This window comes from Barbus barbus (assembly GCF_936440315.1).
Source record: "Barbus barbus genome assembly, chromosome: 8".
NCBI lineage: Eukaryota > Metazoa > Chordata > Actinopteri > Cypriniformes > Cyprinidae > Barbus > Barbus barbus.
Window position 1 is genome coordinate 33,814,192 of NC_136736.1, and position 22,540 is coordinate 33,836,731.

At 34.5% G+C, this 22,540-nt stretch overlaps 2 protein-coding genes across 3 annotated transcripts; both read left to right on the top strand.

Annotated features, from left to right (window-relative positions):
• Positions 1-2,442: 2,442 nt before the first annotated feature.
• Positions 2,443-5,939, top strand: LOC306873728 (uncharacterized protein). Its single transcript, XM_079423214.1, has 6 exons — positions 2,443-2,599; positions 3,294-3,602; positions 4,182-4,445; positions 4,654-4,767; positions 5,154-5,194; positions 5,410-5,939. Exons 1-6 carry the CDS (start codon positions 2,539-2,541, stop codon positions 5,458-5,460), a joined length of 840 nt encoding a protein of 279 aa, XP_079279340.1. The 5' UTR covers positions 2,443-2,538; the 3' UTR covers positions 5,461-5,939.
• Positions 5,940-6,870: 931 nt separating this feature from the next.
• LOC306874256 (CD48 antigen-like) lies at positions 6,871-22,045 on the top strand. Of its 2 annotated transcripts, XM_079424158.1 has the most exons (11): positions 6,871-7,051; positions 7,500-7,793; positions 10,341-10,601; positions 14,370-14,468; positions 14,999-15,031; positions 15,120-15,155; positions 15,530-15,556; positions 15,878-15,913; positions 18,347-18,379; positions 18,709-18,770; positions 18,960-22,045. In XM_079424158.1, the coding sequence occupies exons 1-10, from the start codon at positions 6,979-6,981 to the stop codon at positions 18,759-18,761; spliced, it is 945 nt and encodes a 314-aa protein (XP_079280284.1). In that variant the 5' UTR covers positions 6,871-6,978; the 3' UTR covers positions 18,762-18,770; positions 18,960-22,045. The 2 variants fall into 2 exon arrangements, with proteins under 2 accessions (XP_079280284.1, XP_079280285.1); XM_079424159.1 differs by lacking the exon at positions 15,878-15,913 and having other exon boundaries at positions 6,875-7,051; positions 18,960-21,967.
• The last annotated feature ends 495 nt before the right edge of the window (positions 22,046-22,540 follow it).

Consider the following 22,540-nt stretch of genomic DNA (forward strand, 5'->3'; position numbering starts at 1 on the left):
TATTTAGCCTAATGTGTATATTTCATATTCTGATCCGATACATCACACTTTCTATGTTTTGCTATTGATTTGACATATTTCTGGACATTCAAGGCAAAATAAAGGAACAAAACAGTAAATAAATAGCCTTAAAAGTATAATAAAAACCTTGCCATTTATATACCAGTGACCTTGTGATTATTTTAACATAAACAACTGCATGACAATTTAATTTTCATCCAATACTGCCATCTTCTGGACAACTTCCCTTTTATTGTAAAATAACTTTCTTCCATTGACATCAACAGTAAAGAGCAGGAACAATTTCCTGCTTTGATTGTTATGGGTGAATTGATATTTATTATTAAATTGAATGAAAATTAACCATTGTATTTTTACTTTAATTGTTGTACTTTAAAGGTTTTATTTAGCCTCACTTGCAAAAAACAGTTCCATGTAGAACATTTGTGTCAGATTCTAATCTGGTGCTTTTCTGAAATTCATGCACCATGTTATTAACATAGTAATTCAAGGTAAATGTCCAAAAACATGTCCAAACAACTTTTTTCAAGTTGTGTTTGATTTCATTTTGTTTTCACTGAGAACTGAACTTTCATAATTTTTCATTGTTTATTACAGAGCGGGTCCCCAAACCTGTGATAAAAACAAGGAAGATTAATGTCAACCCTGATACCGTGCATTTAAGATGAGTACAGTTTAAAAAACATATATATGTAATTATTCTGTTAAATGCCCTATGCAGGATATAAAGAGGTCTTCCAGATCTGTCTGGTGCCTTCTGAACAAAGAGATTTGGAAAATGCTGCATCTAACAGTGGCTTAAACAGTCAAAAAACATATATTATGTATTAAATGTGTTTATGTTTCAGTTTATTATCACAACCTGCCTCTAACTCAACATGTTGAATCTAATGCATATGAGACAACAGGAAACTGAAGCGTTGCACTGGTTACAACAAATGACCTGCTTTTGAGAAAATACCTTACAGGTTCATTCAATTATTTATAATTGTATTTATATGACTGTTTTGTTTTTTTTGTTTTTTTTTTTACTATTAATGCAATTTTTCTTTGGATAAAAGCATCTGCTAAATTAATGCATGTATATTTAAGTTTTGGCATTTTATTACTTTGATAATTGTAAAGGATTGTGGCGTGAACTTTTCAAGCTTCATAGTTTAATCAGTTTCTTTTGGTTGAAAATACAAATGTATTGCATAATTTTAGAGGTTATGAAGATGTCTCTCTTACCTTGTCTGCAATGCCACGTGAAGTTTGCATTTCCATTAGATTGGCCGTCGAATGTGACGGTAGGTTTAGGAGCCTTTACTGTGACAGAAACATGGTGGTTATTTTCTACTGCTGGAACTCATTTAGAAATATACAGTCTTAATTTATTATTGACATTGTGTTGAAAGGGTACAAATATTTGTTTTCTTACCATAACAGTGACTATGCAATGCTATTTTACATTTGATTATTCGGTTTCTGTACCTGAAACATGAAAAAACTTAAAAATTTGTATCTTTGTTCTGTTTATTTATTTGTGCTATTTACACAATTTCAAACAGGGCCCATGGCTCCAACCTGCACAGGGGCCCCGTAAACCCCAGCTATGGCCCTGTTTGTACTGTCACGGTTCATGAATTCACTGGTTTCTTCATGTCTCGTGTATTGTTGTTCTCTGTGTGTGTGTGTGTGTATGTGTGAGTGGGCGTCACCGCTCTCTGCTCATCAGCGTGCCAGCTGATCTCATTCCCCGCACCAGCTGCTGCCAATCCACTCTACTATAAAGTCTCACAGCACTCTCCTCTCATTGTCAGATTGTTGGTTGATGTCCTCAGTGTGCTCGTCGTGTGTCGTCTGCTGCCTGGTCCTTGGTCCTTGTCCCGTCTTCGTGGTTCGTCTCACCTGGATGTACACCGCTACTGGATTCACCAACACCATTCATCACCTGCACGCTGTCTGTCGAGTCCCTGCGTCACCTGCCCACCCGAGAGACTGTGATACAGTGTGTTTGTCCTCTGACCAATAAATTGATTAGCTTGCATCCTTGCTTCCTCCTGGTTATTCATGACATGTACAGGTAAAATAACTGGAAGCGAATGAGACCAGATGCATCGCACTTAGAAAACATAAAAATGGCAGCACCGCTTATACGTTAAAAATAAAGAGGACTGGTCAGTTTTCAACTTCAGAGATCCATAGCAGTGTAGAAGGTCTGATTGAAAACTAATAAGATTGCTGGATCATTCTCACAGAAATTCAAATAATTCTGGGAAAGAAAGAATCACAAACCAATTTCCCGAATGTATAAATGTTTGTCACATGACATAAACATGAGGTTCTTAATAATTCTTCTGAATTTGAAGCTCATTTCAGTTTCAAACCTCCTTTGTTCCACAAGAGAGCACAAACAGACACGATCCCCCAGCTCAACCTACAGACTCGAGACAATAGCGCACTGTTCAGTGTTCAGCAAACTCACAGTTGCCTCGGGAGATTATTATAGAGAACCAAGGAGAAGAAAGCAGTAAGATGATGTTCTTCAGACAATGCCATTTTATATGGATCTTGATCATCTGCGAATCTGTTTCAGGTAGGCTACTCTAAAAAAAAAAAAAAAAAAAAAAAAAAACTAGGGCAAGATATACTGTATAATTCTAAGGATTTTTTTCATTTTTTACAGCTGTTTTACCAGTATTTAGAATTATACACTTCATTGCATTGTGTTTTAGACTAAACAGAAATGTCTGTAAAATTAATGGATAATGTAGTGTGTAAAGATACTTGTGGAACTTTAATGAAGTTATTTTACAGATTTATTTTTACAAATTAAACTGTTTGTATAAATGCATAGTTATTTTATGCTTATATACTTGGTGCTGAATGAATATTTGGTATTTACATAATAGCCTTCTCCAAGTGCATGGCACCACCATGCCAAGCATTGTTAGCCTAGTTAGTCGTTTTTAGTAAGAAGTCGTTGTAAAAGAAACTCAAACCACTAAATTGTAATTTCACGTTTAATTTGGTGCTTTAAGGGCTTTGAGTAAAATCAAAGTGGTTCTAAAACAGATTTTGAACCATGTAACTGAATATATTAAATCATAAAATCGAGTACAAAATATAAAATTAAACTGTTAAAACGATGCAAATATTTTGAACTCAGATTCCAAGTACTTTAACGTTGTTTTGGAAATAATGTAGGCTAATGTAGGATACAATGAAATAAGTTTTCTGCTGTCATTATAATTTCTATAACGAATCACTGTATGATGTCTTATTTACAGGAGATGATGTGACTAAAGCAGTGAATAGTGAAACTACGTTTGCTCCAGTGACTGGACTGGTTGCTCCTAGTACCACCAGCATTATATGGAAACACAGAGACAATAATGGAGTTGTTGTGAAGGTCATTGAATGGGATCGGGAGGATGACAGCACTGACATTCCCAACGCCAACTTCAAATCCCACGCAACTCTGGACAAAAGCACTGGGAATCTTAACTTAAAATATCTGCAGCTGAAACACAGCGGGATTTATACCTTGGACATTAACAGCAAAGAGCAAAGAAAACAATTCACCCTGACTGTTAAAGGTGAGGTAATGCATTGAAGCACATTTCATATTCATTATCGCATTACTACAGTGGCCGAGAGAGCTCAACATGCTGCAAATAGAAAAAAACACACATGCAAATTAAGAAAACAACAGTACTTGCGCTGCAAATAAGTCTCACAACACAACCAAATAAAGAAATGCCCTGCAAATAAAATTATTTTTTTGGTTGTGTTGTGAGCATTTGCAGCACCTGCTGTTAAATTGATGAGGATGTTTTTTTTTATTTGCTTTAGCTTTTTCTATTGGCATGTGTTTTCTGAAGTTGCAGCGCGTTGAGCTCTCTTGGCCACCGTTCATTACAGTATTTACATATCTGTGTCAGAAATAATTGAGAGATAATTTCAACGTTTTTATTATTTTATTTCATTGTAATAATATTGATTAATTTGTTTTCATTCCCAATTTATTAGAAATAATAATGATAGACAAAATGTGTAGACAATTACATAAATGTAATATTATTAATAATCGCTTAAAACAATATTATTATTATTACTTAATATTGAATATATATTTTGAATATTTTCTAAAAATGTTTATTGATCCTAATTCATAGAGCCTGTCAGCAAACCTTATATTGTAAAAGAATGCGTACTGGAAGATGTTAGTGGATGTTTCTTGAGCTGTGAGGGTGAAGCCTCTTCTGAAAGTACAGTCCTTTGGAAACACTGGTATGGAGAGAAGCTTCACGAACAGCATCCTATGAGGACATTAACAGTGACCAACAGCAGTAACCCAGACAGCCACTACACCTGCACACTGAAGAACTCAGTGAGTGAGGAAACCAGTGATCCAGTCTATGTGAGAGATCTGTTTCATGGTAAGACAGCGGCATGAGCAGCATAACATTATTTCTTGGATAGGAAATGGCTAGTTGTGTGTGTGTGTGTGTGTGTTCACTATACTCACTGCTGTGTGTGTGCACTTGGATGGGTTAAATGCAGAGCACAAATTCCAAGTATGGGTTACCATACTTGGCTGTCCCGTCACTCACTTTTAATAGCCTTTTTTATCTTTATCTTTATTAGATTCAAACAAAAAATCTGCCATTGCAATCATTTCTTTGATTGTTTTGATCATTGTGCTCCTTGTGATCGCTGTGGTTGCTGTCATAATTTTCCCAAAAAGATGTCAAATATGTGGTAAGACTATCATTAAATCTTTTCAAAACTTTGAAACGTGTTTCTTTTATCTGTGCTTATCGTTTGCTCAAAATGCAGCATTTTAACCACTGTCCAAAACTTGAGGTGACTTGTCATTTGCAAACTTTCTACTCCCATAATGTCATATTTCAGTGTGAAATCAGATAAAAAAATATATAGAGTGGTAAATAAATTACCAGAATAGAGCCAGACTTTAATTTTGAGTTTGCTAAAACAATGCCTAAATTGTTATTAGGCTATTGGTTAACATTATCCAGTAGCATGCTACCTGACTGATAACATCGGGAGAAAACGGGCCCTCATAGTAAATTGGGTTGATTATGTTTACTGCAAATGACTGGAGTCTGTCACTGTTGTTCTTTAAGGTCATAATACTACTCGCCGTGGGAAACAAAAGATTTCCAGGGTAAGTTTACTTACTTGTGGAAAATGCAGTATCACAGACAAATTAAATCAATCTTGGTTGATGTTGTGTGCAATGATAACAGCTGATAAACATCCGTTTAACCATTAAAAAACAAAAACAACTAGAATATTAAAATTACATTTATGAAGCAGACATGAAACTGATGAGACTGATGCTGTTACCTGTCACATCATGGACCAATTTTGTCCCTTCAGATGCAAAGCGACACATGGATCTTGCCCCGTTGGTCTATTCATCGGCTCTAAATCCCAGCTTTACTAAAGCAACTGGAGCATCTAACCATCTGTGCCTTCTTTGACTGTTGCTGTTGGACCTCTCTGTCTCCTGGATCTTGTTGATGTTGTTGGAACTTCATAATTTGGTTCTGAATAAATGCAAATAGCCTACTTAGTTTTCAAGGAGGGACAATAATAATCTCTTACTGGCACCAAGCAGAGAATTTTGCAGGCATGGATGATTGTGTAGAAATAAATACCTACTAAAAATGTGTATTATATTAAGAAAAACATAAAACATCAACATTAAATAGTATACATGACAACCAAGGCAAAGAGATTTGTGTCTTCGGGGAAATATTAACAGCAACACTTGCATATGAAAAATCTAAGCTTTAAGCTAATTTTACATCTCTGTTCTATATAACAGAATACAACCTGGATTCTGGAAATGTTGGGATGGTTTTTTTTTTTTTTTATTTGAATAAAATGAAAGAGACTTTCAAATCACATGAGCCAATATTTTATTCACAGCAGAACATAGAGAACATAACAAATGTTTAAACGGAAAAATTTGATACTTTTATTCACTAAATGAGCTCATTTCAAATTTGATGCCTGCTGGAGATCTCAAAAATGTTGGCACGGGGACAACAAAGAGCTGAAAAATCAAAACATTTTGAAAAGATTCAGCTGGGAGAACATCTAGCAACTAATTAAGTTAATTGACATCAGATCTGTAACATAAAAGGATTTTGTAATTGATTTGGCCATATTACAGAAATATTATGTGCTAACTAGTATCATAGGCCTATCTTAATTATTATCTGATTAGTAACCATGGTAATTTTAGTCAGATGAAGTCATTGTTTACAAATAAACTCTCGATGACAGCACGTCCTGGTTCTTCAGGCTGAATAGTGCTTCATTCATATTTCCTTGAGGATCGGCAGGCCGCGGGTCAGCACTAAATTGGGATTTTATACGCAAATTATGATAATTTACTGTATTTTAGAAATGGACAAACACGAACATAAGCGGCTGATTTTAAGTTTTAAAGCACAACTGTTTTTTGTTGTTGTTTAAAGAGATGAGTTATAGCTGTTGCTCAATGCGTCACAAACCTGTAGGTTATAAAGTGCTAATAAAATGTTTCATGGCAAGCTCAATGCTATAGGTGGCAGTATATAACCACTGAACGCTTCGTGAACGCGCTTTAGTTTCAGTTTCGTTTCGGCGGTTGCCAAGTGCGCGGTTTTTCCAGCGCATTGTTCTACTTTAACACCGTTTCCATGGGTTGAAACAACCCCAAATAACATGATATTTAGTCCCTGAAATGCGGGAGGGATTTTACCAGGGGAAATCTGACAAAACAACGTGCGTTTTATCCCCTGGAACGTAGCAACTGGGCGGGGTTTTGTGTGAAAACCTGGCAACCCTGACTTCTTCTCGAGCGCTTTATACTCTAATGACGGCGACTCGGACGTGTTTCTCAAACACGTACTGTTATAAAAATACTAAAGAAAGGGGCAAAAAGCTGTACTTTGTATGAAAATGCCTCTCCTAAGATATTCAGCAGCCGTTATTTGCGCGGTGTTTATCCTCACAGGAGCTGTTTCAGGTAAATTATGTGTTTGTTATGATCGTCTCGAAGATAAAGGCGCGGCGTTTGCTTCTCGACTAATTTAAGGTCGGTTAGTTTGAAAAGATAGTATTGTATTGTGGCCTAATTGTGGAGTATTTTATATGATTATGTTAACGACAGACTCTGTCGTGGCCTATTTTTTCATGTTAGTATTTTAAGTTATTATCCTCACTCCTAGGCCTAAGTTACCCTTGCCAATGGCCTGTAACGTTAACGTGTTTATTTATTATGCTGTTTACTATGTATTTTATGTACATCTCGTATTTAGATATAATACTATGGCTGGATATAATATCTGGCATATAAATTAGTACATTATACTTGTAGGGACTTTTTGTTGAGTAACGTTACCGTGCTATCCGGCAGCTGTTCATAACTACAGAAATTATTGAATGTTGATTAACTCTCATATTTTATACATTAGGTGAACATGTGAAGAAAGCAGTGGGTGGTACAGTTTCTTTTCGTCCAGCCAAATTAGATCCTCCTGTCACCAGCATCACATGGAAACACAAAACCATTCCTGCTGTAAAGGCGATTGAATGGGATTTTGAAGATGGTTTATTAATCCCGAATCAGAGATTCAAAGACATCACAACTCTTGATGAGAAAACTGGAGAAATCACTATAACTAAGTTAAGAATCGATCATAGTGGAAATTATACCATTGACATCAACAGTAAAGAGCAGGAACAAAGATTCAGCTTGGAAGTTATTGGTGAGTGGATATTATTATATTAGTTACTATTAAAGCATCATATAATCTTGGTTGTTTTTACAAACAAACAGAAAAACAGCACCGTGGTGCAGTAATTGGATCAGATTGTAATACCATGGTATTTTGATAAATACCATGATCCTGTAATTCATGCACCAATGTATTTACATACATACACGTGTGTGTGTGTGTGTGTGTTAATTATGACATGGGTAAAATATTACATTTAATAACTATATTTAAGTAGAACAGTAATACACCATTAAACTGTTACCATTTAAATAAAATCAGTACCAACAAAATCCATTGAGCCTCTGCACAGAAGCACCTGGTTAAAAAAAACAAACATACTGAAATATGAAGTAGGCTAATTAAAAAAGGAAATATATGTTCAAATATGAATCTAAAACCACCAGTAAGTGACGGCAATCCATTCAGCTGACTCATTCAAATAACTGATTCATTCCTTCTCGACTAATTTGAAGCCGTTAGTTTAAAAACATAGTATTGTATTTAGGGCTGCACGATATTTTGCATGCGATAATCATGCGCATCGTCAGTAAATATGATTCTGTGATGAGCGCTAAATCTCCATCCCGTTTTCAAATGGAGCTGTATTTAATACACAGAGCTGTAGTTCACCGATTTTTGGCATTAATGAAAAACTGATAATTTTGACCCATACAATGTATTTTTGGCTATTGCTACAAATATACCCCAGCGACTTAAGACTGGTTTTGTGCTCCAGGATCACATATGATTGTGGAGTATTTTAGATTATAACGACATACTCTATTGTGGCCTAATTTTTCAAGTTAAGTATTATCCTCACTCCTACGGCCTACCCTTGCCAATGGCATGTAATTAGAGGTGTGCGATATGACGATTTCTGCTTTTGAAGAAATATGGTAGTATCGTGCTACAGCGCACATTATGTCAAATACTGTTCTCGCGCCGCCGTCTCTATATACTGTACAACACGACATACAGCAGTAGAGTTACTCTGACACGACACTGCACTTATTCACGATCGCAAAAGTACATTATTTGCATACAAGCCTTGCTGGTTAAATGTTTAATTCGCGCGCTGGTCTGACGTGCGCTTTTTCTGAGCGCATTCACCTGAAGCACGGACACTAAAAAGCCTGTCTAATAGCGCCTGATTAGTCAACTAAGTTTTCTTTTGCGCTAATACTATCAAAACACAAGGTTTATATACAGACTCAGTTGGTTATCTCTAAAATGAAAGTAAATAGTTGAGAGAAGCGGATGCGTGCCTGTATATTAGATGCATGCAGGTCTTAAAGGGACAGGACACTAAACATGCTGTCGACTGTCATTAAAAGGATAGTTCACCCTAAAATTTAATTTCTGTCATTATTTACTCACTCACATCTTTCCCAAACCTCTATTAATTTCTTGTGCTGAACCCAAAAGAAGATATTTTGAAGAATGAGGGTAACCAAACAGTTGCTGGTCTACATTGACTTTGATGGCAGGAAAGAAAAATCCTATGGAAGTCACTGAGGACCAGCAACTGTTTGGTTTTCCACTTTCTTCAAAATAGCGTTTATGTTCAGCAGAAGAAAGAAACTCATTCAGGTTTAAAACAACTTTTGAAGAAATGATGGTATAAAAATGAAACATTATGACAGAATTGAGAGACAGATGACAGAATATTTATTTTTGGGGGAACCATTCATTTAACGTTAACAAAACAACAAAACACAAAGAGAAAAATCAATCACTATTCTTGACTGAAAAACTTTAATACAGTTGCTTTAGGAATCAGTCTATGTAGTGTTTTATTTTTATATTTGTTCATTCAATTTCATTGAATGCTCTGCTAAATACACCTATTGCACCTGAAAATAAAGCAATGTTTGTTTTATTTGTATATTATGTGTATTTGTAATGTGTATCTTTGTTCTTATTTAATAAGAAATATAAAATAATGACAGATTTTTTTATCTTTTTAAATATCTGCCATGTCTTTTTTTTGTTTTTTGTTACCTTGAAAGGCTTTGTCTTTCTAGTTTGGCTGTAATGCTCAGCCAACTTGTAAAACCAAAATGACAAAGAATCGTGATAAAATCGTTAATTGTGATATTTCTAAAAAAAAAAAAACGTGATGTGATATTTTTTCCATATCGCCCACCCCTACATGTAATGTTAAGTTAGTCTGATTCAGATGATTGTACAGTAGTTATAATATATATATAATCATCATGTTTATTTCTGCATCCTGATAAGCTGCATCACACAATGAATGCTTGGACTTTCAAAGCGTATTTTAGTCGAGTGTTTGCAGAAGTGAGTGACGTACTCAATTATTTTAGCTCGCACATCGTCGAAACAACAATTATGATATTATTGTAGATGAGACATATAGCACACTCTGAATATCACAATATTACTCTCTGATACCATTATTGTACCATGGTAGTGTCAGATCTCTTTTTGCATGGCTATTGTAGTTGTGTTTGATTTCATTTTGCTTTCTCAGTGGAGTGGAAGACCATACATTTTTCATTGTTTCTTTCACAGAGCGGGTCCCAAAACCTAAGATAACTATAGAGAAGAGCGGTAACCCTGATGTTGTGTATGTAAGATGTGCATACAGTGGAACAATCATCTGGAAGAATTCTACTGGAGAAACACTGAAGGGCACGAAGAACCATACGCCAGGAGAGTTTATCACAGTCCATAACACAAGAAATCCAGAAAACTACTATAACTGCACACTCAAGAATGCTGTGAGTGAGGAGACCAGTGATCGGATCTATGAGAGTGAATTATTTGTGGCAGGTAAGACAGCAAATTACTTCAGTATTAAATTCCAAAGAAGAAAATCATATCGAATCACTTTTTAATATTTAGGTGCAAAGTTGTGTTGCTATTCTATTTAGAAATTGCATTTACATTAAGCAAATATCTGACAACAGTCACACTAAAAATATATGAATGTCATTGTGTTAGACAGCTCTTTTTCACCCAAAGAGGATATCAGTGTGGGAAATATTGATTAATGTTTGTTTTTCACCTTTGTTTGTTTTTACCCTTTAATGTATCAAACATACATTAAAAATTAAATGGGGTAAACTAGGGCTGGGCGACGTGGCAAAAATAAAATCTAGATTTTTTTTTCAGCACGTTTAACCAATTCTCGAATTTTACTATTTTTAAATGGTCAACTTGAAAATGTAACTGATTAAAGTAACTTTAGTTAAATAAAATTTGTCTTCCAAGTGCACCACACATGAAGCTGTCAACATGATGTGAAACAAATCACTTGTTAGATACAGTATCTTTGCAGAAATGATGCATGAACTACAACTACATCTTGTACAAACTTGTCTTATACATATATGTTCAGAAATAATACAAGGACAATGTTTTTAAAAATTCTCAAAAGTCAAGGTAATTCAAATTCAAAATGACTAAAGGTATAACACCAGTAGGGTCCTACGTTTATTTTTCTTTTTAGGAGTACTTGTTCTCCTAATTTAAACATTTAAGAGCACAGTCAAAAAAAATTCAGGAGCACCTTCTGATCTTTTATTTAAACCTTTGTAATGTAATCTAATTTTAGCGAAACCAATCAATTTTACAAATTTATATGTATAGGCTTTTGAAAACAAGTAGAATACGAACAATAAGTTACCGATCATATGAAATCAGTATTAACAAAATTAATTTGACTACAAATGTGGCACAGAAGAACATAAAATTGGCTTGTATGTGTAATTTAAGATTTTTAATGAGGCTCAGAGGCGGCATGAGTTCAAGTAAATTAACCGCAGAGGCTGCGATTACACTCTGTCACGTGACATGCGAGAGTAAAGAGGTGTGTTCGACTTGAAGATCGATCGGTGTATGACATCAAAGTACGGCGAGAGAAAGCATAAGGAGACGTCCGCTCTCTTATAGCTCTCGCAGTATTTGATGACACACAGCGATCGGCCTAGCTGCTTCAAGTCGAACACATCTAAGCAGTCTTCAGAGGAAGCATCAAGTTGCCACGCTATGTTGCCAAGTCCGCAGTTTGCAATCTTACATGCCATGCATAATCAACGTGCTACATGTAAATTATATCCTTTGTTGTATTTTCCTGTCAAAATAACGGAGTTCCTTTTGGAATTCTTCAGCTTTTAAGAAATGCGCAAACAACAATCTCATTGGCTGGCGCTCACCTATTATCCTCCCTGTTTTGATTTCAGCGAATCAGTTCGAGCGAACGCAGACAACCTGATTAATATTCATGAACCCAGCAGCTCAATAATCCTTAGTGCGTTTTATATTGTTCTTACTAGTAGTAGAACTCATAGTAGTTTTATCTTATCAGTATTATTTGTAGTGTCTATTATCATAATATCATATAATGTTTGACTGACTGATTCTAAGTGAGATATTTAAAGAAAAACTGTACCATTTTCCAAACATAAGCTTTATATATATATATATATATATATATATATATATATATATATATATATATATATCAATCAGGTAATTAATATTCGTCTGGTGAGTTATATATATATTAATCAGATAATTAATATTCGTCTGGTGAGTAAACAAAAAACAAATTAAAAGCAAATGGAGATTCTATTGCCAAGGTGTCTATAGAGGGTTGATAATATTTACAATAATCAATTGAATTTGATAGGTGCCTCACATTATCCCACAGAAACATTAAAATAGTGTAGATTAGTGTACAATGTTTTATAATAATAATTTATTCTATTTAGTGACCATTTCATTCATTTAACATATTCAATATTGGGGGTATCCAAGTTATTTGACATTTAATTTTTTTTTTTTAAAAGTAACAATAGTTACTTTCCCTGGTAATTAGTTTATTTTATAATGATGTAACTCAGTTACTGTTTGTGAGAAATAACTAGTAATATAACTAATTACTTTTTTTTTTTTTAGAGAAACGTGCCCAACACTGCATACTATACAATGATTTATTACTTGTCTTTGTTGAATAATACAGACTATAAAAAGCTTTAAAAAAATAATCGCATATTAAATCTCAATATTGGTAAAAAAAGAAATCGCAATTACATTATTTTCCAAAATCGTTCAGCCCTATTCCTGAGCACCACTGACAAGCATCTGATCTTGTAAAATGTGTGGTACTCCATAATATGAACATGGTTCGTGCGATCGCGTATCTTGAAAGTGAAACTATAACGCGATCGACCGATCGTTCAAAAGCAGTTTCAATGCCTCGCGTATTAATAACGGCTCCCTGATGCCTGCGTTTTATATACAGTATAATTACCCGACGATATAACTATGATGAGCTGTACTGTGAAATAGCCAATCAGAGCAGATTCCATTATTATTCATGACCCTGCCAAATAAGCCAATAACAGACCGTTTCATTCTAGGGAGAAATCCTAGGGTTGTAAATGGACATGTAAAATCGTTTCTGGAGATTTTTTTTGCCCCCACCTAAGCCTTCTATGTAGATATCAGAGAACAATTTAAAATACAGTATCAGTGCATTCTATGGCACCTTTAAATATAATATTTTGAATATAGAAATATTAAATGATTTAATAAAAAAAAAAAAAAAAGGTACTTTAAAAAAAATTACTGAGACGGCAAGTAGGTGTCACTGATTTTTATCACAGAATCATTCATTCAGTTGATTTGTTCAAATGGCTGATTCGTTCAGGAATGAAGCAAATGTTTTTATAACAAGAGGATTCGTAAACTTGCCTTCTACACTTCCCTGATCGCAAACACAAAAATGCTGATCGAGTCAGTAAATATTTTTTTTTAGTCGCTGTAGTTTTCAGTCGCAAATGTGACTGAAATGGTCGCACTGTAGAGCCCTGATTAACCATAAACGTTCTGTAGAAACAATGAACCGCAGCTTTCAGCCTGTCACCATGATGCAAACATGGATTATCAGACATACAGTAATTACAGTTTTTTTATTAATTTGTGCTGCTTTTCCATTGTTTTTTCTACCTAAACATGGATGCATTTGACTGTTGCGTTTGTGCGTCTTGCAGTATCTCACTCATTAAACGCCATTCTGAAAATGAGACGCTCAAGTTAAAAGAAGTTCAACTCCTGTCTTGCATTTTTTCCTGTTCCACTGCCGGCGTCACATCTTTGTCAACACACAAGCGCATTCTGTGTGAATGGCACCTAGCAATATATTCCTTCTCACAGCGCATGTGAGCGGTTAATCACGTGCACCGACATATGGTTGCATCATTCTTTTCTCTTTACTGTTATCATTGGCATATTGTCAAAGTGTGCAATTCTAACATTGGGTAATATTTCTATTCAAAATCGTGATTCCTCGATTTATAAAAAATCTAATTCTAATTAATCAATAAAATCGTAAAAATCGCCCAGCCCTAGAGAAAACTTTGATTTCATGTTGAATTCATGAAAATCAAAGGGCACATTAATTGCAGAATATCAAACATTTGAAGTTCTGTGGTTGCTGATACTATTAACCAAGAAATCAGTCGTCTTAAGTTAGTAGTATTATGCTTTCTAGCAGTGCGTTTGCTTTATGAAACCGATGTTCTCTTTCTTAAGAATTAAATGCAGGACTGATCGCTGGGATGATTGCTTTCATCCTCATCCTCATCATCATCGGCTTGATTGGCATCTATCTACTCAAAGAGTCTGTTTACAGTAAGTTTCATATTGTGCTTTTATCTCTTTTTTTAAGGAGTGTTAAATATGATTTGTGTCTATGAATTCAACTACTTTTCTCCAACCTCTATGTAGACTTTAGTATATTTTTGTTATTACGGTTTTTAAGTTTTACATTAGGGCCTGGTTTCACAGACAGGGCTTAGGCCATGGTTCAGTTAGGATATTTAAGTAGTTTTTATAAACGTGCCTTAGAAAAAAAAAACATTACTGGTGAGCATCTTGAGAAAAACAAAACAAGGGCAATCAATGCAGGTTTATTTCAGTTGATACAGCTCAGACTTATATTTTAGTCCGGGACTAGGTTTAAGCCTTGTCTGTGAAACCCCGAGGGTAAGTCCATTAAGCATGTGTTCATCTTTAATTTTAGCCTGGCATTCTCTAGTAACTTTAGCCCTGTGTGTTGGTTAAAAATTAGCAACGATAGCAAAAATTTTGTCTGCATTTAGCAACAATTGTATTTTACTCTGATAATTGCTTTAAATTATATATATGTTTTTCTACACCAGAAAGTGTTAATGAACGCTGTCCATGTATAAAAAGTAAGTTTGTTTGTTTGAATTATTTTCTTCCAAAAAATGCTTGATATGGGTCATTCAGTGGACATTTAATGACTGTTTTTCTCCTCAGGTGTGTTAAGCTGCGTGGATTGTTGCGAAAAGAAGAGTATGTCATTTTCATTTGTGTTTATTACTTACCCTAAACTCTGCAAAAAATATTACATTTTAATTATATTCTTAAAAATAATTGTGAACAACATTGTTTCAGTTTCAGTCAATTAAATGACAGTGATATCAGATATTCGATGGACATTTAATTTCTTTAAACAGTTATTTGTCCATTTCAAAATACCACAACAAGCACCATTGTTAGTTCAAAACTCTAGTTGTTGCAGTTCTCATACTACATATGAATATTTGATCTAATCATCAGTAACTATTGCTTCCTTTGAATAGACTTGATGAACATTTTAGGTTGTCCTGCTCTATATGTCTGTATAACTCCTGGATCTTCTTTCTTTTTCACAAATGACACTGAAGGAGAGCAATATAATCCAGCGTCAAAGAGTAAGTATGTAATAACCCTAACCCCAAGTTGTAATAAACTGTCATCTCTTAATACAAATATTTAAACTATCTATGGTTTGTTCTCACTAAAGCTAATGTGATCATGTTTTGTTCTCAAAGCTACTTTTAAAACAGTTACTCTTTAATAAATCATTACTAACTAAACCGTATCTGCTACACTGATATGTGTATCTAGGTGGTTGACATTACAGAATCATTGTGGCTAGTTAAGCAACCCAGTTCACTTCTAACTTGTATGACTTTCAATATAATATAAAAAAAAGTTTAATTTCATTTTATGGCTAATTGTTTACTATTTAGTTAATTTTCAAGATGACGAGATGAACAGAAGCACAGGCAAGATATATTTTTTTTTAAATTGGTTTATCGTAGACAGTGTTGGGCAGTTACTAGTAACTTACACTACTAGTTACTGCAAAAAGTATTATTACAGTAAGTAATTACTAATAAGATGTCAGTAATATTACAGTTACCATCCATAAAACAGCTTAGTTACATCCCTCTGATCAGCATGTGGTACATTATATTCCTACCATTAAAAATCTTTTTGGAAAATTAAACCGTTTCTTACAAACTTATGTGATTTGATAAAATACATAATGAAATATAATCGTATATGGGGTAACGGAGAAATTATAATTAGCTTCAAGCTACACATGACAATTAATACAACACTTCTACTTGAATGTCACAGTGTTTGTAATAACTTCTGACTGCGTTTCAATGTGGATTTTGTTAGTAACATTCTAGAAGAATTTTATGTGAAAGATACACAAGAAAAGTAATGTAACTAGTACTGTAACTAATTACCGTTGCCAGAAAGTAATAAGTAAAATAACAATAATACTTTTGAAAGAAGTAACTAGTAATGAGTAATATATTACATTCTTTGAGTAACTAGCCCAACATTGATCAATTACATCAATGTTCCTTTACAAAGAGGAAGATTGAACAATTTTACTTAAGTTATATTTGAAGAGTTCATTTGCAAAAACCGATAACTCCATATTATTATTTTTTTATTATTATTTTAATTTTTTCAGAAACATTCATGTTTTTTTTTTTTTTTTTATTGTGCATTCATTGTGCAAGTAATATAGTAAATCAAACTGCAGTTGGGTTGTTTTGATTAAGTAATAAAATCTTTAAAAAATACAGGTAATTTACTAAATTAAAAGTATGTTTTTTTTAATACATATTAAAAGTTTGTTTTATAGCAACAGCAGATAACTCCACATTTCATGTTTTAGAGTTTAAAAAAAACACTCGTTTAATCTTTGTAAACAAGTTTAATCTTGACAAACGTTGTTGTTTTTGTGATCATAGATTAGGGATGTGATTACACACAATACACAGAACTTTTCCCTCACCATTGTAACACGCTGCTTTTGCAAGGCTCCATGAAAACGTTTCAGCTTTTATTTTCCTTTTTCGCAGTGAAGAAGATATCACAGGTTCATCAAGTTTGTCGAAATTATCCATCCTCGATCACTTTTAGTCTGCTTTGACGAAACTCATCTTAGCTGACACGTCTTTTCAAAGTGAAAGTAGCCTTGTCACCTGACCTGAATACAGCGCGCTGATTCGCTAAAATGGACTTATCGGCTTCTGTTCAAAAACAACAACGGTGCTTGTCGGCTTCTGCAATAAAACGTGAACTCGTGATGCCTTGAAAGTGAACAATACTGGCTTTTTTTACGAAAGGTGTTTAGGGTTCAGATCGTGAACGTGGAGAATAATGTGCGGCAATCTGCTCTTTTTTTTTTTTTTTAAAGTGCCATTTATCGGTTTTTGCAAATTAACTCTTCATTTACAGTGGACTGTCAATTACAGTTCTCCTGCATGCTCTTTTAAAGTGAATAATTTTACTTTATGGCTGCATTTACACTGCAGGTCTTGATGACCAATTCCGATTTTGTTTCTATATCCGGGTTTTTTTGGATAACGTGCTTACATTTCTTTTAAAAGTGACCCGTGTCCGATGTGTGCATTTTACACTGCACTTGGTGAAACAAGCCAAAAATAGCAAATGACATCACAAATCAATTTTATAGTACATTGAGTTTAATTTATCGCCATGGAATTCATATAGAAATGTTTTAAATGCAATCGTTACATCTATGCATCAGAATAATTATATAGCCCCTTACAAATTCTTCAGGACAGTGATGATCTTCAGCTCTACTGAGAGCTTGCGAGTGGAATAACACTCAGGTGGTAGATAATGTTGAGCATGTCACATCGTCGGTTTTTTTAGTAATTAAATTAAAACCAAATGTGTTCATCGGTGATTGGTTATCAAAGGCAGGGACATGTTTCGCCATCAAAAGCAACACATTTCAGCGTCAGATCACCTTTTATTTAACACATAATAAATTAATACTCTGCTGCTCAACTAGAGAGGTTTCATTTGTTACAGGTATGTCTGTATTGTGAAATGTTTAAAAAAACACGCTTTTCGATGGCGTAGGAGTCGCATTTACGGTGGAAGATCCGATCTGTCAGCGTACACGGCAGGCACCGATCCACGTATCCGATTCATATCTGATTTATTTCCTCATGAATGAGGCCTGAAACCATTGGAATCCATGCAATTTCTTTCTTTTTTCCCCTGCTTACAACAGTCGTGGGCCATATCCGATCTGTGCCACATGGGAGGAAAAAATTGGAATTGGGACAGTTGAACCCTGCAGTGTAAATGACTGTCAACATAAGATATAATGTTGAATTGCATTGTGTGATTAATTGTTTATTTGGTTAATTATCAAGGTGGCGAGATGAAAGAAGGTGCGGTCAGCACAGGTAAAATGATTAAAAATATATATAATTTTGGGTTTATCATAGACAAATAATCACATCAATAGGCCTTTACAAAGATGAAGATTTTATTTAACAATTTTACTTAAGGTATATCAGTGGACTGTCAATTTCTGCATACTCTTTTAAAGTTATGATTGTCATATTAAGTCATCAGATAAAGAAACTGGAAAAAAAAGACTTTATAATACTTTGCATTCTCTGAATATGTTGTTGTTGTTGTTGTTGTTGTTGTTGTTTTTAACACTCTTAGTCATTAGCAGTCCTGTCTGTCAATATTAGTGATTTTATAGTCAGTATGTCTCTGATTACAGACCAGAATAACGTAACAAAAGAATCATGGTTCAGAAGCAACACAGAGTCATAATCAGTGATGGTAAGATAATTGCACATCAATGAGTTTCTGGACTGAAACTTCTCTCGTTCATAATCAAAGTTGAGCATTAGTAATCTGATTAAGATCAAAACCTAGCTCTTATTAGGTCAGCATGTTTCTCTTATTCAGTACATTGTTCCTGTTTTTGCCTGTTTTTTAAATGCAAAACCTTCTTATTTAACTTCCTAGGAAATTACAGCTCTGCTTCTCTGAAAATGTCAGCAGAATGTGGTGGAGAAACAATAGCAAAGCAGCTGAATGAGGATTTTTCTTCTTATTGGCTTACAAAATTTATTTTACAAGGACAATCTGTTTTTCAGAAATGGGCAGTGAGCTTCGTAGGATTGAAATCATTATTTATTAAATTGATTAAATATGGCTAGTTTGAAACTTTTCAAAATTATTTGCGTATTTTCATAAATCAGTGTTCACACTACAGGGGATTTTTCCCCCTCCCAAATCTGATTGTCCACACTACTTTTTGCAAATCGCATGGATCCATGTGTCGTTTGTGACTTTTTCAGCAATCTGTATTGTCTTTTTTTTTTTTTTTTTTAGTGATGGCATATTCTTGGCATTGCATTTTAACACAATTTAGGCCAAATGCTTTGTGAAGCAAACTGGAGAACTGTGTGTTAAGGTAGCATGTCGCATCTGAGAACCCTCCATACTATGTTGTAGGTAAAAAAAAAAAAAAAAAAAGTATGTGAGCTAAGTAGTATGTTCATAGTATCCACAAAACAGTAGGCAAAAAGTACCCAGATGACTTGCTAATTCCGGCGAGGTCTGAAATGCACATCTGATAAGGGATACTGACAACGTAGGTCACATGACATTGTCAACATGGCAGAAGGAGAACATCCGAATTTCATTCATACTATATAAGACATACTTTTTTTGTAGCTGTGAAGTAAATTGCAAATCATATGTAGTACTATAATTATAGTATACCTACTATAATTGCGCAATTTTGTAAGCAGTGAAACAGACACGGTATGGAGGCATATTTTCTATCACACCATACTACATATTGAATAACTAATTGAATGTTAAAAGACAACTGAATATGAATATATTCAAAGATCAGAAGAGGTGACATAAGTTATATTGATTCTCACAACCTACATGGGACTGTTTGTGACTGAATTACATAGTTTTTTTGCAGAATGTTGCCATTAAATAGAATGCAGCAGCTATTTACACCTTTGCCGCTTTTCTCTTTGCTTAACCGTTCCATCCTGTGCCGGTTTCATTTTTCACTGTGGTGCTGATAACGGAGCTCTTTGGAATGTAATACAAATGCGTCGATCATTGCCATTGTAACACAAGTGTAATGTAAATCACAATGTTGATCCAGGAACATGTCGCACTTGGTAAAATCAGGTTCTGCATTGTCGCATGTCATTTGTTCTGTTGTCAGAAATGGGGCATCCAAATGGGTGTATTACTGTTTGTACCAAGTAGAAATAGAAACAAGTAGCACTTAGTGCAGACAGTAATGTAATTACACAATGTGTGATTAGAGGTAAAATGCTGTTTGTTATAAAGATGAAAATTGAGCACTGGAGAGCAGAGTTACTAAAAATACTAATGCGTTTGCACTTGGTGGGGCACTTTGCTACTGAGAAATAAAATGATCAAATAAAAAAATGCTGGTCGGAATGGTTAAATTGAATGATCAGCTGTGTGTTTTTTTTTTTTTTTCAATGTGAAAAATAATAATAATAATGTAATGTAATGTTGGAGGATAGAAAATCAAATTGGAGGATAGAGTTTCAGTAATGTATAATAAGATAAAACACTACATTTTCTTAAAGGCATTTCATTATTGAATTCAGAGATGTCATTGTCTAGCTCAGTTTAAATAGTATCTGTGAAATCAAATTGATGATAATCACTAGAAATGAAGTGTCCCCAACTGAGCAAGCCAGAGGCGACAACAGCAATGCTAAACCTTGCTGATGGCTCATATTCTTACTTGTGCTTCCAGACTATAACAATTCATTTTTTGCTACTCTTGAGAAAACATCTGTTTTTTTTTTTTCTCTTATATTTCCGTGTTTCAATGTCAATAGTATTTTGTGCGCATTTCATTCTGGTGTTTTAAGAGCGTTCAATGTCTCTGGAACGGCAATAAATGTCCCCATTTCAGGGCCTCAGCTTCTTAGAGCCAAATGAGAAACTCCCACATTGCTTGGACTTTGGCTTTAGTATTAAGGGTGCGGTTATGATTCACTCATAGCTCACTGATGTTGTCATAGTTTCATTTTTGATTTTGTTTGATATGTTCTTATATTGTATATTATCACTGCTTCATGCAAACTTTGTATCACTAATTTATATCTGATTTTATTCAGCTTTTTTTTTTCATAATACAAGCACCGTCTACGCATGTCTTTTTAATGTTAGTTGTTTTTGAAACCTACAATAGCTCACTTTCTCTGGGGTGACATTACTAACTTTTATTCACCAGAATCTAAAAGTGCCCCAATAACTTATCACATTGACCCTGATGAGCTCAGTTTGAAGGATGGAAATATGTATTTTACCATAGGAGCGTGTGTAGACTTCCTCTTTGTGGTTTTTGTAAGAAGCATGCGTTCTGAGAATTGTATTTCAATGTATAAAAATTGCTTGAGCTTTATCCCCAAGTGTTGTTAAACATTTGTTGCTGTCCATTTCAAAACAGGAACCGGGGAGAAACACTAACCCAGCAACTGTTGCTTAAATTGGGATTAAAATGGAATTAAGGAAGTTCTCGGGTCACCATAATGCTCTATTGTGACAGTGAATATATACATGAACTCCTGGAAACTGCTTCTGCAAGTGTCCTTTGCATCATAAAGATAGCTTGTAGCAGATATAGTTTGCAGTGAATATGTAGTTTAGTTATTTAGTAAATTATTTTACTATATTCTTTCAATGTATTTAGAAGTAAATGCTTTTGCCATTATTTTATTTTTTTATTTTGCTAATGTAAATTCCTGTTCATATCTTCATATTATGCAATATTCAGTTATTGCAATGTCTGATGACTATGAAATGCATAAATGTCTATTGAGTTTGAATAAAGTTGCCATTTAAGAAATGGTGGCAAAAGCAATTAATTGTTGCATGTTTTGTTTTACGTTGTATTATTGTGTGTCTGTTAATACATTTTACATTTAATCAAAATAAAAATTCTGTTATTTACTCACCTTCATGTATGAGAAGTTAGTCAATGTGGTCCATTGCTATTTGGACTCTTATCAGTCAAGACAAGTAATAAAGGTTAGAAACAACACCTGGGTGAGTAAATGATTGGGGGAACTATGCCTTTAAAGAAAAAACAAAGTTGCTCTTATGTGAAGCCTCACAAAACAAAGCCTAATGATGTGGGGGTTTTATGTATGTTCTGCAACATCTAGACAGACCAGGGCTTATGTGAGGATCCTGTTTGTAGACTTCAGCTCGGCCTTTAACACTATCATCCCAAACCGCCTCCTGCCCAAATTAACTTCGCTCTCCATGCCCACCTTCGTCTGTCAGTGGATCGACAGCTTCCTGACAGACAGACAGCAGTTAGTAAAGCTTGGTAAATCCACATCCAGCACCCTCACCATCAGCACTGGAGCTTCTCAGGGCTGCGTTCTCTCCCCACTGCTCTTCTCCCTCTACACCAACGACTGCACATCTAAAGACCCCTCTGTCAAGCTCCTGAAATTTGCAGACGACACCACACTGATACAAACAGGAGGTTGAGCAGCTGGTTGTCTGGTGCAGTCTTAACA

Bases quoted from the DNA above. Each gene is read 5' to 3' on its own strand.
- LOC306873728 (XM_079423214.1), top strand. From the start codon at position 2,539: ATGATGTTCTTCAGACAATGCCATTTTATATGGATCTTGATCATCTGC. The intron at 2,600-3,293 runs GTAGGCTACTCT...TCTTATTTACAG, and splicing joins CATCTGCGAATCTGTTTCAG to GAGATGATGTGACTAAAGCA. The intron at 5,195-5,409 runs GTAAGTTTACTT...TTGTCCCTTCAG, and splicing joins GGAAACAAAAGATTTCCAGG to ATGCAAAGCGACACATGGAT.
- LOC306874256 (XM_079424158.1), top strand. From the start codon at position 6,979: ATGAAAATGCCTCTCCTAAGATATTCAGCAGCCGTTATTTGCGCGGTG. The intron at 7,794-10,340 runs GTGAGTGGATAT...TTTCTTTCACAG, and splicing joins ATTCAGCTTGGAAGTTATTG to AGCGGGTCCCAAAACCTAAG. The intron at 18,380-18,708 runs GTAAAATGATTA...CTCTGATTACAG, and splicing joins AGAAGGTGCGGTCAGCACAG to ACCAGAATAACGTAACAAAA.